Below are 17,629 nucleotides of genomic sequence, written 5' to 3'. Positions count from 1 at the left end.
GAGAGCACACACGACTGTTCTGTCAGGGCTGGTGCTTCCAAGGCAGCTCAGAGCAAAGTGCTACAGTAATCACCCTCTCAGGGCTGGGGTACAGTGATAAATCAGTCAAAGGCAGCAGCAGACAATTCCTAATGAGTGACTTTTCCTACCAGAAAATCACCACCACAGCCAGTTACTGTTTGCTGTATTGAGACTTGGCAGAAGAGCCAGGGGAGGATGGGGCATGGCAGCTGCCTGCTCTATCTCTGTGCAGGAACAATGTGGCACCCTACAAAGGCTTGCCCTGCTGAAATGAAAGCTCACTGGAAGCACTGCAGCTGCTGAATGCTCTCTGAGGGTGGTGGCTTTGAATGGGAGACGTGCCCTGGACAGCATGCACAGCCAAGGCCCCTCCACTTGCCCAGCAGCTGCTGCTGGAATGATTGCCCAGATCACCTCTACCTCCCCTGTGCCCACTGTGCCAATCCTCCTGTGCCCACTGCTGCCTGAGCCTGCCACACTGGGCACTGGGGCTCTGGAACCCCATCAGCCATTCTTCTGGAAACAGGGAAGGCTCCCCCAAGGCACAGGTTTCATGCCATTCTGTCAATAATCCTGTAAGAGCAATTATTTCTGTTTCCATCTACTGCCTCCCCACCCTAAACTGCATCAGGCTCTTCTGACCCAGCAGGAAGCACTGGACTGTGCTGCTGTCAAGGAAGCCAACTCTGGACTACAGAACTCAGTCTCATCTTTCATAACATACATGTTTCACACATTAGACAAAACACTTACCTGGCAAGCCACTGTATAGTGCTGGAAGAGGATATCTCAGTCAATGGGATAATATGGGTCTATCATTAATCACTAGTGAAAAAACACATTAAAATTTAGACTAAAACTCCCCAGTTTGTCTGTAGAGTCAAACGGCCTGAATGACTCAAGGTGCTGCTTCAAGGAACAGCCCTATGTGCAGTACATTACAACTCCCAAAAGGTGTAAGATTTTGGGAGTTATAAGAAGTCCCAAAAGTTGTAAGTCCCAAAAGACTTCTGCTCGGATACAGGATACATCGTAAGGACGAACAAAGAGAACACCAATTAAGGAAACCATCTGCTAAGAATACTCACCCCGCCGAACGCCCTGAAGCGCTGCAGGACGTCTCTGTCGATGAAGCAGGCCTGGGCAGGGTCGTGCAGGGCCTGCTCCAGGAGGGGCTGGATGAAGTAGATGCCCGGCTCGATGGTGAGCACCATGCCCGGCTGCAGGCGGCGCGCCGTGCGCAGGCTGCGCAGCCCCGGCTCCTCCGCGCGCTCCACGCCCTGCGCGACACACACACACCGTCACCTTCCTCCTCACACACAAACACAAGGCAATCTGCCCAAAAATATTGCTGGGATTCACATTCTCTGAACCTCAGGGAATGATCAAAACAATTCTTATCTCATTTGCTGTGCCTGTGTTGTGCCAAGTAGAATGCAATGTGGAGATTGTGTACCCAGTGATGGTGTTTTGTTTCCTTGGCTGTCACGGACATATTTTATGAAAAATCCTTTCATTAGGATCTTTTCTCCTGAGAAGCTGAGAGGCCTCAGAAACTAAATGTAAACAATAATTATCTGCTGCTGTGGAATGCAACAGGTGCATCTGTGATTGGTCTCATGTGGTTGTTTCTAATTAATGGCCAATCACAGTCAGCTGGCTCAGACTCTGGTCAGTCACAAGATTTTATTATCATTCCATTCCTTTCCCTTTCCTTGCTAACCTTCTGATGAAATCCTTTCTTCTATTCTTTTAGTATAGTTTTAATATATCATTTTCTTTTAATATAATATATATAATAAAATAACAAATCAGCCTTCTGAAACATGGAGTCAGGATTCTTGTCTCTTCTCTCATCCTGGGACCCCTGTGAGCACCACCACATTTGGCGTATCAGGGCCAGGTGTGTGTGTGTGTCCAGACCATGGGCTGACAGTCACGAGATTCTGTGCAGTTGAGTGCTTGGCAGATTCAGTTTAAATGTAATGCAATATAGTGTAATATAATATAGAATAATATCGTATAATTAATTAGCCTTCTGATATGATGGAGTCCTCCTCATCATTCTCTCCCCTCATCACGGGTTGCCTGCACTATAACCAGCTCTCACAGACACCAGCACATGGAGCACCTTACAGCAAGCCCTCCTGTGCTGACTGCTCCATAAGACACACAAAATATAAAAAATAATCACAGAGGATTGAAACTTAGCTATGCAATTACCTCCCTCCCATCAGCCCTCATTTAGCTTCCACACAGAGTGATGACCAGATTTCAGCTCAACGCCCCAACTGCTTTTTGCACCACAGAAATCCTGGCTTTGGATATGCTTGGTACTGTTACTTGTTGCCCTGTTCTTCTAAGTTCTTCTAAGCCTTCTGATGTTTACATTCTTGTAATGAAGTTTCTCACGCACTTTTATGTAAATAATTATTGTTTTACATTCTTTTCTGGAGGAGGAGAAAGTTGATGGACTGTTGGTTTGTCCAGTGTGATTGGAGAGGTGGCACTTTCACCCTCCAGTCCACTGTCACTTTTGAAAGTCTATAAATGTTGGAGTCAGAAAATAAACTTCCCTTCTTTTTACCTTGGAGGTTCCAGTGTGTGTGTTGCTTCATTTTGTGTCCTATAGCAACAGTTACTCTCTACCTTGGGAGAAATACTGCGCTACAAAGCAGAAATACTTCCTTGCACTATTCCTTGCCCTACCCTCCCTTGCAAGGTATGGTATTGTAAAGTGGCATGCAAATCTTGAAATGCCCCTGCCACGTCATGGCTGAAACAGCTGAACTATGCAGCAGAGAACAATTTCTCCAAGGATATGCAAATACTTATTCTCACCAAATGTTATTAAAATTACACATTTATGATCTTGATTCAGGAGCAATGAGTCTACACATGACCTCATAAAAGCAGCCCATTTAAACTAAACTTTTGTCAGATTCAGACTTTCAGGCAACATGGTGCTGATTAGTATTATTAAAAGTTAAGTCAAAACAAGTCTGAACTAGCAAAATATTCTCTCCTTCCCAAAAGCTGGTAAAATAAAATGATATATGAGGACGTGCTTAGTCAAGGAATTAGAAACACAGCAAAGAATAGTTCTGGGTAATAATTTTCTTTCCCCCAAATGTGTCAGGTATTGCAATATCAGAATAAACATATCTCAATCCCATTAGCTTTTTGAAAATTCTTTGCAATGGCAGCAAAATTTCCCCAACAAACTATTTGTAACGACCTGTGAGCAGCTCACAGGCCCAGCAGCTTTCAATCCTGCTCACACACTCTGCTCAAGAAACCTTCTCTGCTTCAGCCAGCACATCAGAGGTTAACACATCTGTGAGACCACAGCACTATTTATCTGGTTTCCACACAGCTTTCCTGAGTCTTGCTTCTGCCCAAAGCCACGGTGCTTTCCCCTGCTGGCAGAAGGGGCAGCTGGTGCCAGCATCACTCCCAGCATCACTGGTGCCACGAGGATGAAGCTTCCCCTTTCCCCCAGACAAACCCAGCCCAGCAGCACCCTCGGCGTGGGGCACCCTGTTCTGGCACAGCCCAGCTCCCCTGCTCGTGCCAGGGGGATGGAGGGAGGCTGGAGCACACCTGCACATTACCCATGTTCTCCTTTACTGAAGCATTCCCTCTTCACAGGGGACACAGCCCTGCAGCACTGTTTGCTCTTGAGCTCCACTTTCAGTTCAGAGAAAGGCTATTTTACAGAAATACTGCTTTGCAGCAGCCCCTCCATCATGGTTGCTCTATCCCCACTGGTTAGCCAAGCAAGGCTGGGGTTGCTTTTGTTCTCTTTGCAGAGCTTATTCTGTTCCAATGTACAGCATCTTACAGCAGCCAAGATTTCTAGAGCTGACCAGCCTGAACATTTGGACACAGGTTTGCCCATTTTGACTGTGTGTTTGATGAGTTTTATGGCATATGTTTGATCTGGACTTTGCAGAGCACTATATATTACACCAAAATAAGAAAACATGGTTTTGTTTTACTGAGCCTAGGAAACAAGAATACTGTAATATTAAGCAAGGCATTTTGAATTTGTACTCTTATCAAAACTCAAAGAAAATCAATATATTTCTAAACTTGAAACAATAACTGCACTGAAATGGAGCCATTTTTTTTCTCTCACACTGCCCTTTGGGGTTTGGCATTTCACACATTCATTGTAATGTGTAAAGGAAATGAGGGCATCCAATCTTGTGGATTAATCTCTCCATGAGCTGTAAACAATTAGATTAGTGTCTGGACCTTTTGGTGCCTGGCCAACAATCTATCTGCTACTTTACAACAAACAACCCAGATCTGGCTTTTAAGTACACTTCTCAATTCTGCTTGTAAATGCCTTTTCCAAGGCAGTCAATCCAAGACAGATGCTAGAAAGACAAATGCAGAGCGAGGAAAACAATCGCAAACATCCTCTGAAGGCAGCCCTGGCACAGCATCCATATTTTTTTGCCTTTCCTTAAAATAAATGGTGTTTAACATCAAGTGTGACAATAAAGCCTCAGCAGCCCCCTTTATTTACCTCTGAACAGCTGCTAAAGCAATGGCAGGCATTTTCTCTAGACTGCTAGCAGTCTGATCCTGCTTTTAGCTCTTCCTCCAAGGAGCTAACAGCAACAAGACCCAAGACACACATTTGGAAATGTCTCTCAGCAATGCAGGGAGACTTCCCAAGGCACCTGAATATTGCTGCTCACCCTAAAATAAAATTCTAACTTCTCTGGAAGGAATTCACAAAGTCTTTTTGCTATTCCCTCCATCCTGTCTCAGCCCTGGGTTGTGCGGCTCTAGGTTTCATCTCCAGGTGTTTGGATTCTGCAGGTGCTGGTGCAGCTCTATCCCTGCCATGAAAGCATCTCTAGAGGGCCTCCAAAGAACGGGGAGCACTGCTCAGCTTTGCAGAGCTGAAAAACAAGCAGGACAGCAGTGGGTGGGCTCGTCCCTTTGAACAGAGACTGGCAGGGTGCTCAGCAGGAGATGTGTGAAATGGCTGCAGAGACAGGTTCTGGCTGTGCCTTGTATGTGCCCACTCACTCTGAGCAGAGGACAGCCCCAGCTCCAAGGAGGCTGAAGGACAAAATGAGCTGGCACAGGAAATGAGCAGAGAGGGGCCATGACCAAGCTGAGTGGATGACAAAATCTCTTCTTTTGAGAACAGCGCTGGATTAAACACCTACCAGACCATGGCTTCAGCCTCCCAAGGGACATCTGATCTCTGGGCACTCATGACCACCTTGGGAGTCACCACACCCATCAGGTCCAGTGGCTGACAGCTCTCACTCTGCTGTGCTTGTTTATGGAAAGTGGGATGAACTGAGGACCTTTCTTAATGACTGAAACACCACAATCCCCAAACAGAAGATGACAGTCTGAAACAAGACTTGCCATTTTTCATCAAGTCAAGCTCTCTTGGGACCAAAGCCCAACAGGGCAACCTCACACTGTCAGCCATCAGCAGGACTCTCCTGCCATTAATGGATTTCCTTCTTTGTGAGGAGGAACCTTCCCTACGTCTCACAGCTGAACAACTCAAGCTTTGTTTTCAACAATGACCATGATGGTTTTTTTGCAGTAAGAAGAAATGAAGAGTGAAAATGTGAGTGCTGGTACAGCAGCTGTGGGGGTACCTGTTCCTATCACCATTCTATCCAGGAGGCCTGGCCACTGAGCAGGACCCTTGTCACAGTGCTGCACAGACAGAAAGTATAAGCTGGTAATTTGCCCCAAAAAGTGTACAGAATAGTCTAGAAAATATTAATGCCTAGGCATCTAAAAAGAGACTTGCAGTTATATTCTGTGAAAATCAAATTTTGAATTTATTCTCCTGTATATTGCAACAACAGACTATATCTGAAATTGTTTTCTAAGACTGACTTTATTTGTAGTTCACATCTAAATTTGATCACATTTTAAGATTGAGACACTCCTCCCTCAGTAAGCACAGATGTATGACACTGTCATTTGTGACTGTACTCCTGCCAAGAACATTGGATTCGAATTAATGGTTCATCTAAGGTAACAAAAACCAGCAGGGCTAAGCAATAAGGACTGTCAAGGGAACCAGAGAATTATTATGTAAACTGATTTTATTACTATGTAAGCAAAATAAAAGTTCAAATTAAGTGTACAGTAATACAAAATATTGCTATTTTTGGAATGAGCAGGGAATTAGGAAGTATGCAAATCTGCCTATTTCCCAGAAAAAGGGCTGTGGAAGACTAGAATTTGCAATATCCCCAGAATATCTCAGTACAAAGATGAACCACTGCCTGCTCCTAAGCAACTCAATAGTTAATATGTTGCTTTTTCCATGGAAGAGCTCCACTGTGTATCATGCTGGATCTTGTTCCACAGGCAAAGCAATCAGAAGCAGAGACAGCTCCAGGCCCACTCAGGCCTGACCCTGGGTTTGTTTTTGGACCAGAACAGACGAAAACCACAGGTGATGTCCCTGTGCTCACCCCCAGGGCTGTGGCAGCAGCTGGAGATGCAAAAGTGCAGAGACATGCAAGGGCACCCTGCCTGCCAAAACCAGGGGCTGCAAGTTGGCATCACCCCAAAGTTCCCTCAAGCCAGTGATGGCAGCAAACCCCAGCCACGGCCCAGAACACCTGAGGTACTCATAAATGCAAATACTGAACCACAGTAAAAGGCTCATTAGTGACACAATCAAGTTTCACATTCTCTTTTCCAGCTAAATCATCACAGAACTTTTTGGAGCCTGACAGACTGTCCCAGTTGGAACACATCCAGTACAGCCAAGTCCAAACCACTTTACCAAGCTAAGTACAATCAAGTATTTAAATTAATCAGAATACTAACATTGCATTTAGATAATATGAAATGAGCACCAAAGCGAAATCTCAGCTCTTTTACTCTTCCCTGTTCTCCCACTGCATACAGCTAACTTCTAATTAGCTCATTTAATGTAAAAAGAGCAGAGCTCTGTGCAGCCAGGAAAATAAAAGTCTCAAATTCCATTTCAGGTGTCTCCTGGTCCCTTCCCTAAGCCCTTGTTTCACTTGCTGAGTGTTCCTAATGAAGATTAGTTTATTCAATCTGTGCCTGAGCTGCCCGTAGTCACCTGCAGGAGCTGCTGCCTTTGAAACCAGCAGCAGGCTCCAGGAGAAGGGGCCCCAAGCACCACAGATCACTCCTGGCATTTGCAAATCAAAGCCCCCACCCTGCAGGAGAATCTAATTACTAGCTGGAGCTTTTGGGACACAGCTCAAAGTTAATATTGGGGGAATAGAGGACACATGATGTTTAACTGTCTATTTTACTTCAAGTGTTTTCTTCTTTTTCTAAGTATTAATGGTGGTATCAGGTGTAAGTTACCTAATAACTTTCCTGTTATTGCAGGGAATGAGGAAAAATCATCTGCCACTTATTTGAGGCACTGCTGCCTCATGATTCAGCTGGAGCTGGCTTTCAATCCAGCACTACAGCATGGTTCTGAGCAGAACTCCCCATATAATTTTTGCTTTCTGGTCCTCTGATGTTACCAAGCTCCAGTGCTATCATAATGGAAAGAACAAAACATATGGACTGTATTTTTTCTCTTTTCTTAGAACCTAAGTTTCATAAAAAAAGAGATAGCAAATAGTAAAAATCACCAGGTTGACAAGCACAGCATTAGCCTGGAAGATGAGGGGAGTATTTAGAATAATTTATAAGAGTTTTATAAGAAATAAGAGAAAGAATTGCAAAAGATACCAAGAACACAGTTTCAGAATGAAATCAATGACAAGCACCATTTAAAATCTAATGAACAAATTTCTTGTGACACACAGAAAGCAGAGATAGGCAATAGTCTTAAATGAAAGGGCTTTGTCTTTTGTGACCTTTAGATACCATGAGTGAAAATTGTATAGCAAAAACCCCCCAGTACACCAATGATACCTTACTTTTTTCATGGAATTGAAAGCAGAGCACTACTGTTTTGTTTTTTTCTCTCCTACTGCACCTAGAATAAATTGTTCAAAAACACACAAGCTCCATTAGTTGCTGCTAAAATTTCAGAAATATCTGGACAATAAATATTCAGATAAAAACTCTGTTAGCACACAAAGTGTTTTGCAACAAACTCCAGTAAGTCAGAGAAACATAAGCAACTATCTCCATTAAAAAAAAATTAAACAGAATTAATGAAACCCAAACCATGCAACTAAAAACCTCAAATCTTTGACACCTTCTTTCTCAGTGGAGGAGGGGACTCTGTGGTATGACAGGGCATGTCTGCATCATGGCACCTGAGCCTTCCTCCTCTTCTGCCCCTGCTCAAGCCCTAACTTCCATAAACACCTGGACTCCAGCATCTGTCCTCACAGGGAAAAGCTGCTGGGAACTGATCCCAACTTTGCTGAGCACAAGATGACACAGCAGAGTGAGATCTCTTAGCCCAACTCTGGGAGGGCTTTAAACCCCACAGAACCCTAGGCTGACTCTGGGAGAGGTTTAACCCCACAGAAAAATCCCAGGCTGACTCTGGAAGAGGTTTAAACCCCACAGAAAAATCCCAGGCTGACTCTGGGAGAGGTTTAAACCCCACAGAAGAGTCCTAGGCTGCAGAAACTCTCCTGGTAGGTGTTTGACCCAGCAGGTAGCAATGAGCACCATGGATTTCAGTGCTGCTCTGCATGGAAAGGTAGTTTTTCCACTCATCTACTTCCTTCCTGCATGCTGCCTGCTCAGTATGTACATTTTTGCTATGCAGGAATTCAAAGAAACAAAACAAACAAACAAACAAAGGATTCAAGGGAGTCCCATGAAGCAGAAGCAGCAAGTTTTTTCTCCTAATCCTTTCCCAAGGTGTACAATCACTTGCAAGAACAAACCCAAAAGTTAAACCTAATGAAACCTCCTTTTACTCTTTGTAAAGTGAAGGCACCCTAAGTGTCTTCCATACAGGTTGTTTCATGTTTGCAGGTCCTGGGTAACCAAAGCTGGAGCAAGGATTTGCAAGGTTATGGCAAGTGAAGCAATTTGCAGCACCAGGGCCCTGCACAACAGCTTTAGGCTTCTTGGTAAATTCACTTCATCCTCTGATTCTTAAAGGAAAAAACATTAATGCATCATTTGCAATGCTAACCACAATGAAATCTTCTGCTTCAACAGAAAGTCGGATACATAGGGAAAATAATTTTTGCCAGAACAAGATTGTTCCTGTATTCTCCAGTACTTAAATTCCCAGTCAGTCATCTGGGATATGGAGCAAACTTTCTGTTAAAGCCAGACACAGCTTGTGCACAGCAGAGATGTTCCCCAAGCATGCACAGTGATGGAAGGATGTGGGTAACTCCAAAACAGACCTCCAAACTTAATTTGTGATGCAGAATAGCAACAAAAGGATCACCTTTTCATGATAATTGAATTAAAAATTAAAACTAAGGCAAATCTTATAATTTTAAAAAACAAAATGAAATTAAACTCTTAATTCATAAGATGTGAAAATCACAGTAGTTATTAACCTAACTTAAATTAACTGGCTTATTATTATAGAAAGTCATCAAATGTACTTAGTATTCTTTAGAGCCTTATAGTCAATTAATATAGCATGAAATTCAATCAACTCAGGCATCTAGAGACACAGAACCTAGATTTAAATGAAAACTTCAGCCTCATCTACCTCAGGGCCTGAAAATTTGGGGCCACCTACCACATTTTCTTCATTGCAACAGGCTCAAACCCTCATTTATATCCCATATCGAATTTACCCAGAAACAACTGAAAGAATGTGAGAAAACCATCTCCATGATTAAATTTTACAGCAGAAGCTAAGCCCAGTGGGGTTTTCACCCTTTGAAGCAAGCTCAGTCTGACTGAGGGCCAGATTTTCTGAAGTGATTAGTACCACTGGGGCTGAATGTTCAGCAGTGCTTGAGCTGCAGTCAGACCCTCAGAAGGAACGGGCGGATTTTCAAAGCGGGGCGCGGCGCTCGGCTTCCCGTGAGGAACACCACGGTCCCCAGGGAGCTCCTGGTGCTCAGCCCTCCTGAAAACCAGCACCTTTACTTGTGTGCTCCACTGGGAAACACTGTGCTCACACTCCTGTGAAAGTGTTGTCCTAAAATAAGGTTGACAAAACACATTCATGGCTGGCAAAATGCGTGGTGCTCAGTTTCCCCGAGGAACGCCGCGGAGCCTGGCGGTCCCCAGGGAGCTCTTGTTGCTCAGCCCTCCTGAAAACCAGCACCTTCACTTGCATCATTCAGTGGGAAACATTGTGCTCACACTACTCTGAACATGCTGTCCTAAAATAAGGCTGCCAAGACACATTCATGGCTGGCAAAACACACGGCGCTTGGTTTCCCCAAGGAACGCCACGGTGCCCAGCAGGAGACATGGTCCCCAGGGAGTTCCTGCTGCTCAGCCCTTCCTGAAAACCAGCACCTTCATTTGTGTGCTTCACTGGGAAACACTGTGCTCACACTCCTGTGAACAGGCTGTCCTAAAATAAGGTTGCCAAGACACGTTCATGGCTGGCAAAATGTGTTCAGTTTCCCAGAGGAATGCCGCGGTGCCCGGCAGTCCCCAGGGAGCTCCTGCTGCTCAGCCCTCCTAAAAAACAGCACCTTTACTTGCATCTTTCAGTGGGAAACACTGTGCTCACACTCCTGTGAAAGTGTTGTCCTAAAATAAGGTTGCCAAAATATGTTCATTGCTGGCAAAATGTGCAGCACCCGCTTTCCCCGAGGAACGTCGCGGTGCCCAGGGAGTTCCTGCTGCTCAGCCCTCCTGAAAACCAGCACCTTCACTCGTGTGCTTCACTGGCAAACACTGTGCTCACACTCCTGTGAACGTGCTGTCCTAAAATAAGGTTGCCAAGACACGTTCATTGCTGGCCAAAACCGGTTGTTCTTTATCACAGCAAAAAACAGGAAGGGGAAATGTTATATTTTCTAATATCCCGGAGTATACTTTGCAGAAAATCTGCAAGTATTTACAACTTTTGTCAAAGAAGAAGAAAGTGCTTGTTCAATGCTGCATGTGAAAGCAGCTTACTGGAAAAGATGAAAACTTATTATTGCCAATTTTGAAAAAAGAAATCTTTGGCTACCAATGAATAACTAATCTAAGCTAACAATGTCTGGAAATAGTTTTTTTGGAACACACAAAACTTTCTGACGGATAAAAATTAGGAAATTAACGTTTATTGTATTATTTCAAATGTAACTGTTTACACTTGAGGAAAATAATGGAATAATATCCACTTGGAAAGTTTTTATTTTTAAAAAATCGTTTGTAATACTCCCAGAAATTCCCTTGGCCAAAAGCAAAGATGTTGCTTTTTAACCAGCTAGAAAAAAGGACATGATACTACAGGCATGGGCTCAGTGTACAATAAACACCAAAATGGCTTTATAAAAACCTTTGTGAAGATCTCACTAGCTGGTAAACATTTAAAATGCACCGCAAATCACTCCAGAGTGTACTAGATGTCTTCAAAATGTGCTTTTTCATGGAACAATGAGGCATGGAGAATAAGCCTTCTCCCATTTAATACAGACACGTCCCACACTTGCAGGAAAGGTGCTCAGTTGCTCGTGTTCAGATGAACTTGGGCAGAACCACATCCCCTGCATCCCTCCACGGCTCCCCTGCCCTGGCAGGGACCAGGCTGCCATGAGGACAGCCCAGAGAGGGCTGATGGAGCTCCCTCCCAGCTCCCTGAGAGGCTCCTGCAGTGTCCCTCCCACACCCAGGTGCAGGGCCTCCTGCTTTGGGACAGAGAGAAGTGAAGGGTCTACCAGAGGTGAAATTAATGCCACACAGAGAGTTTAAAGGGGTTGTTCTTCTGCAGAACCCAGAATTCATAATTTTTCAAACAAAGTGATGCCATACACTCATCTATGTGCACTTTTATATGCAAATACAGAACATTAGCTATTTGTTCGTGAGCTTTCATACATGCTTCATATTCAAGTAATTTGCTATTTAGGATTAGATTTTGAAAGTAAATTAGCCATGCAAGCATTCTTCATGTAAGAATGCAGTTGCATGCCAACACAAACAAACAATTTCAGTATTTGCAGATATAAAATTCTGTGTAGAGCTCTGGCATTTTTACCCACAGTAAATACAAAACTGGAGAGCCTAACTCATTTGACAATACAGTCCCTATATCCATTTTTATCTGTAAAAGGCTGCTCTTTCAAAATTGTGGATAGATCAGTTTCCTTTCAAAAAATAACCCTTAAATTTTATAAAATATCCATACAATAACAATTATAAATTCATTCATATGAAAACAAAATCTATTGTCAAAAAATGATTCCGTAGCTTGTATGCCACACTACTGAAATCTGCTGAGATGGAAGGTGTACAGGGTCCATTGCTTCAGACTCACACAAAATCAGTTCTAGAAATCTCCCATGACAGTAAGGTACTTGCTCTAACCTCAAAGAATACAGTTTTTAGGCAAAACCAAGAAGGGTACTTTGCACTCTCAGAATTCTACTCACTTGTTCCTAAAATTTAGTTATCTCTTCACCCTACCAAAGTCTTGAACACTTGCTCCTGTTTTTTAAGTCCACCAAATTCAGAGAGGCTATTCACAACACAAGTGAAAACAATCTAAGCAAAGGCATGCAGCAGCAGGCTCCTGGATTTTAAAGTTTATGAACTCTCCCTGTGCTTTGCTGGATGTCTCCATTTGTGCACAGAGAATGCACTTGGGGGGAACAAAGGGACAACCATCCATCCTCTCTGTATCAGATAGTGCAGAAACCTTAAAATCAGAGTTTTGATTTTGCTTTTGATTTTTGTTTCCTTTTTATTACACCTAAGTTTATTAGCTGATGCTAATACATCGTTATCACAATATTGTATCTCAACTATAATTACATGGTGAATGTAATAAGTATCCTCAAATATTATATACTGTTTCTCCCCTGCCTGCAAAACTGAACCAGCAATAGCAGCTGTTAGGCTGCCTGGTCACCCAACATGAACAAGCACCAAAATGTGCTTCAACTTTACCTATGGAGTTCCTTGTTTCTTTTGCAGATTCTTGCAAAAGAACAGCTTACATATGAGAGGAGAGAAATGATCCATTTTTGTACTGTATTACTGAAAATCCTTAGTTAGCCTCAAATAACCACAACCTAACACAAACACAGTTTTTCTGAAATGGTTCCAAAGCTGCTGCAAACTTCCTCTATTCAAACATTAAGTACAATTTGCCTAAGAGATTTTATTCTTTTAGTTATCACTGCAGACCTACTGCCATTAATTGGTTACAGAACTTTACCTATTCTGCTTTCAAATCATAGTCATGAATCACCAAATTAATTCAAGGAAAAAGACAATCCTTCTGTGTTTTCTGCAGAAACTCAGAATACAAGAGGTTATGCTTTCACATTTGCAAAGACTGGAAGATTTGATGGACTTTATTCTTGCTGCATCCTCACTGGTGCCCATGCTGATGCTGGACATCAAAGCTCAAGACAGGGCTATGAGCCAGCTTGTTTCCATGTGACACAGCCACTGGGATTTACTGCCCAGGTACAGCAGGGGCTCCTGCAGCTGCCTCACATCTGCAATGGAGCAGGTGAATCTTGCCAATACAGGACTCAGGCAGACTGAGATGCTCTGCCACAGCACAGGGTACTTGGGTGGTGCCTGTCAGAGCAGTGAATCATGAGGAACAACACAGTGTATGTAGAAATTGAACAGGTTAAGAATGCCCAAAGAGCACCATCAGTTGACTTCTCCCCACAAACAATTTATGTTTCAATGAACTAATAGATTTCCTTAGAGTAAGCTGCATAAAATACCACATCTTTAAAAAAAAGGAGACACTTAAATGCACATCTGCTGTACCTCTGAGAAGATGCAGTTGGGTAACCACCCAGAGAGCCTGAGCAGTGCTGATGGAGCTGAGGGGGTTAATCTGCAGGGGAGTTGAGCATGGACTAGCACTAACCTCTGGGTAGCCTCCAACATCATGCACGTCGATTCCAAGTAGATGTCCAAGCCCGTGTGGCATAAATACTGCACCCAGATGAACCTTCACCATGTCATCCACATTGCCTTTCAGAATGCCAATTCTAGTCAGCTCCTCCAGATGGACTCTGTCAGCCAGACGGTGCATATCAGGCCAGGCCACCCCTTGGAGAGCACAAACAGGCAGCTCAGTTAACTATTGCTACAGGATTTTAACAGCAGCTTTCAAAAAACAGATGTAACACATGTGCCCTCTGTTTATATAAAAAACAAAGGTGGAAAGAGCAACTACATTTTCACAAAAACACTTTAAACAAGACAAAACTATTTTAAGATGTCTGTGAAGTACAGAAAAATACAAACAAGAGAAACACCAGCACCTTATCATCCAGAGCCAAGTGAAAAGACGTTATTACAATCTAAGCATGTCCACAGAGCTGGAAATGCATCCCTGAGCTTCCTATAAGAATGTCAACTGTAGATTGCAGTTTTTTAAATGCAGAGAATAGAACATTACCATCCTTTTATTTTCAAGAATGATCATACCCATTTAGAACATCTGACATGGACACTACTTTTCTACGTACTTTGAAGATTTAAAGCCCACATCTTCCTGGCAAAGACACTCTCCAGAAATTAATGATTCCCTTGTGTTAATGGGCTGTGTAAAACACAACTCCTCTAATACATGTACTGAAACAGCATTACAAAATACTGTTGTTTGACTAGAGACAGAGTGCCAGGATACATTAGGTTGCTATTATTTTGGTATAGGATACAATTTTGTTTGACAAACTGCTGGGGAGAGGAGGGAGGAAGAAAGCAGCTCTTTTGTTAGTAACAAAGTACTGTCCTAATTAGTTCACCATGGCATTGAGTCATCATCAACAGAGCAGCAGTTGCAGAGTCAAGACAACTAGGGCTAAGGTACAGTTGAAGAATATTTTCCTTGTTCAATTTTGGCATGATTAAACAAATAAGAACTGAGCAATTTTTAAGGCCAAACTCCCACCAAGTTCCGTTTGCTTTAATCCAGTTAAACACGCAGCTCTAGGGTCTTGTGAAGATAAATGTCATCTCTTAATTACATTATCACTTTTTGCTGAAAGTACTGAGGCTTCAAAGATGGAAATAAAATCATCCTATGGGAGTGCTTGGAGAAAGCACTCAGCTGTCCTGTGTGGCTCTGATATAAAGATCAGAATCAAACTGAGCAGCAAGTGGCAGACAAACAGACAAACCCTTCATTGCTACTTCCTCACAAAAGCCAGCAGTGCCCAAGTGTGTGATGCTCACCCATAAGTGTGTGCAGTCTTCCTGCTCAAAATGTGATATTTTTATGGTTTCCCTACTTTAGAAAGGAATTTAGATTTTTCATTCAATAAGAACCCATACAACTATAACCAGCTGTTCTCTGACAACTGCTCAACATATTCTATAATTATTTATCTTTCTGAATATTGACTGTATTGCAATTTTCACTTCTCTAGATTCACCTGTGTTTCACAGCTCTCTCACACTGGGCTCCACTCTATTGAATGGTAAATTGAAATCACTACAATCCCTCACATCAATATTACACGTATCACACTAGAAGTATTACTGAATCACAGTTGCTTTCCTGTTTATTTTATAACTGTAGGAATACAGAATTTCTATGTCTAAGTCGAGGTTCAGCTTTTGCAGTTTGCAGCTAACTCCAACTGCTCTAAAAGTGTTCAGTCTTCTTTCTGAGGACACTAGATGTTCTTTCAAGATCTTTCCCATGATTTCTTAGCTGAGTATTACCACAAGTCACCTATTTTCACCACCATAACTGCAAAGCCACATGTAACAACATCTGACCCTGGTCAACTGCTTGAAGCCTCACCCTCTCTTGTTAAAAATGAAGGTCAGAACTCCATGGCTGGCAGACAAAACACAGCCATTCCCTGGATGCTCTGGATCAAGCTGAGCTATCTGAGAGGAGTGGAGCTGAGGTGTCTGCTGTCTGCAGCTCAGCTTCCCTCTGCAGCTCTGCTGGCACTGCTGGTCTCAATCCAAACCCACAGAACTCCACTCAAAGCGACACAGTCACCTTTATCAAACTGAGGAAGAGATACAAGAGGAGATACAAATATCAAACTGATCAGAAATAAAACCACCAAAGCCACATATCCATTTGTCTGCAGAAGTTGAACGGAGCAAATTAATGGCACTATTGCCCTAACTGAAAAGACTGCCATGGTTGTAAATCCTGAGTATTTCCAGGCACTGAGCAAATCCATTAGAATTCCTTTTTCCCTCACCTCTACCTTTTTCTTTCATTGTCTGAAAGTGCAAATACTTCTTCCTTCTTAATTCCCTGTCTGTTTTGGTTTTTATTCATCTTATCTGCTTCATTAGAGACTGAGGACAACAAAAAGCTCTGCTGTGAAATAAATAATGAGGCTGGATGGAAAATCTGCAGCTTTGGGCTCTCTCTTGGAGCCAGGGTGGTGCTTCAGACAGAGCCCAGCAAAATGGCTCTGGAGCACTCTTTTATCATCCAGCCAGTGCCACGAGCTTTGCTAGGGATATGAAATATGTCAGCTCCAGTTGTGTCCCCCATGCTGCTGGAGCTGCAGACAGCACTGGGGCAGCTCTGGGCACAGGGAAATTAAACTTCTGCTGGAGGCACCCTGCTAAATAATACAAATCTTGGTTTACAAATAAATAGGTATTCAAATAGTCTTAATTAAAAAGAAAGGGTTTATAGATAGATTGCACTTTCTATTCTGTTGTCTGGCTTCATGCTTTATTCTATTATGACTATGGGGTGGTGGCCACCCCCTCCAAGACACTTAACCTACAAGCCCTGGATAAAAATCCCCTATACAGACTATTACTTGAGTGCTAAGACAAAATAGGAAGATATTCTGAGCTGACTAGAGACAGTGAAATAAGTGGAGTGATTTTTGGTCTTCACTTAAAAAATGGTGATATCCTTGTCTTGTTTGCTATGAGAGGATGCCCATCATGCTAGGAATAAACTTTAATAATAAGGTTCAAACAGATTTCTACCCATTTCTTAAACAGGTAATTTGACAAAGAAAGAGGATCTAAATGCAAATCTTCAAACATCTCCTACTGTCTTTGTAATATTAAAAACACTAATTTTGTGAAGAGAAAGAACTATTTTACAGTACTAAGGCAACTACTTAAAAGTATAGAAAAAATCCACTGAAAAAAGTAACAACCATAATTTAAGGAAGACGTCTTTGTCCATTTTATACAGAAGTATATTCGTATGTTGTATGCATTTATTATAGAGCAAACAGAAATATATGATGTTTTGAAGTTATTTTAAAACTAAAATTGTATTAGCTTTATCTGGCATTTGAAATCTTCATAATACAATGGCCTGTGCAAGCCCAGCTGTCTCTGGGACTGACTGACATCCCTGCACTCAGGTGTCATTCAGATACCTAGTAAATATACTCAAAGATAGAAGTCCTTGAATTCTGCTAATCTTATTTTCCTTTGTAGATACTGAACTTCAATAATTGCAAAAAGCAGAGAAAGGAGGAAAAATTGAATATCAGAGTTGATAGCTTCATCAACCTGCCAACTTGATAAGAAGCCATGAGCAGAACTTTTTGGTGCTCTCGTATGATGTGCAACTCAA

The 17,629-nt window shown here is 42.6% G+C and overlaps 1 protein-coding gene across 2 annotated transcripts in view; it reads right to left on the bottom strand.

Annotated features, from left to right (window-relative positions):
* Positions 1-17,629, bottom strand: part of PEPD (peptidase D) — a 151,832-nt gene that overhangs the window by 9,052 nt on the left and 125,151 nt on the right. For both annotated transcript variants that reach the window (XM_030955803.1, XM_030955802.1), the window contains 2 exons: positions 13,964-14,148; positions 1,110-1,301 (listed from right to left, as the gene is read on the bottom strand). In XM_030955803.1, the coding sequence (XP_030811663.1) occupies positions 1,110-1,301; positions 13,964-14,148 (377 nt within the window). The remainder of the gene's footprint in view (positions 1-1,109; positions 1,302-13,963; positions 14,149-17,629) is intronic.

The sequence above is a fragment of the Camarhynchus parvulus genome, chromosome 11, assembly GCF_901933205.1.
Source record: "Camarhynchus parvulus chromosome 11, STF_HiC, whole genome shotgun sequence".
NCBI classification, from domain to species: Eukaryota; Metazoa; Chordata; class Aves; order Passeriformes; family Thraupidae; genus Camarhynchus; species Camarhynchus parvulus.
This window is presented reverse-complemented; position numbering and strand designations above follow the sequence as displayed.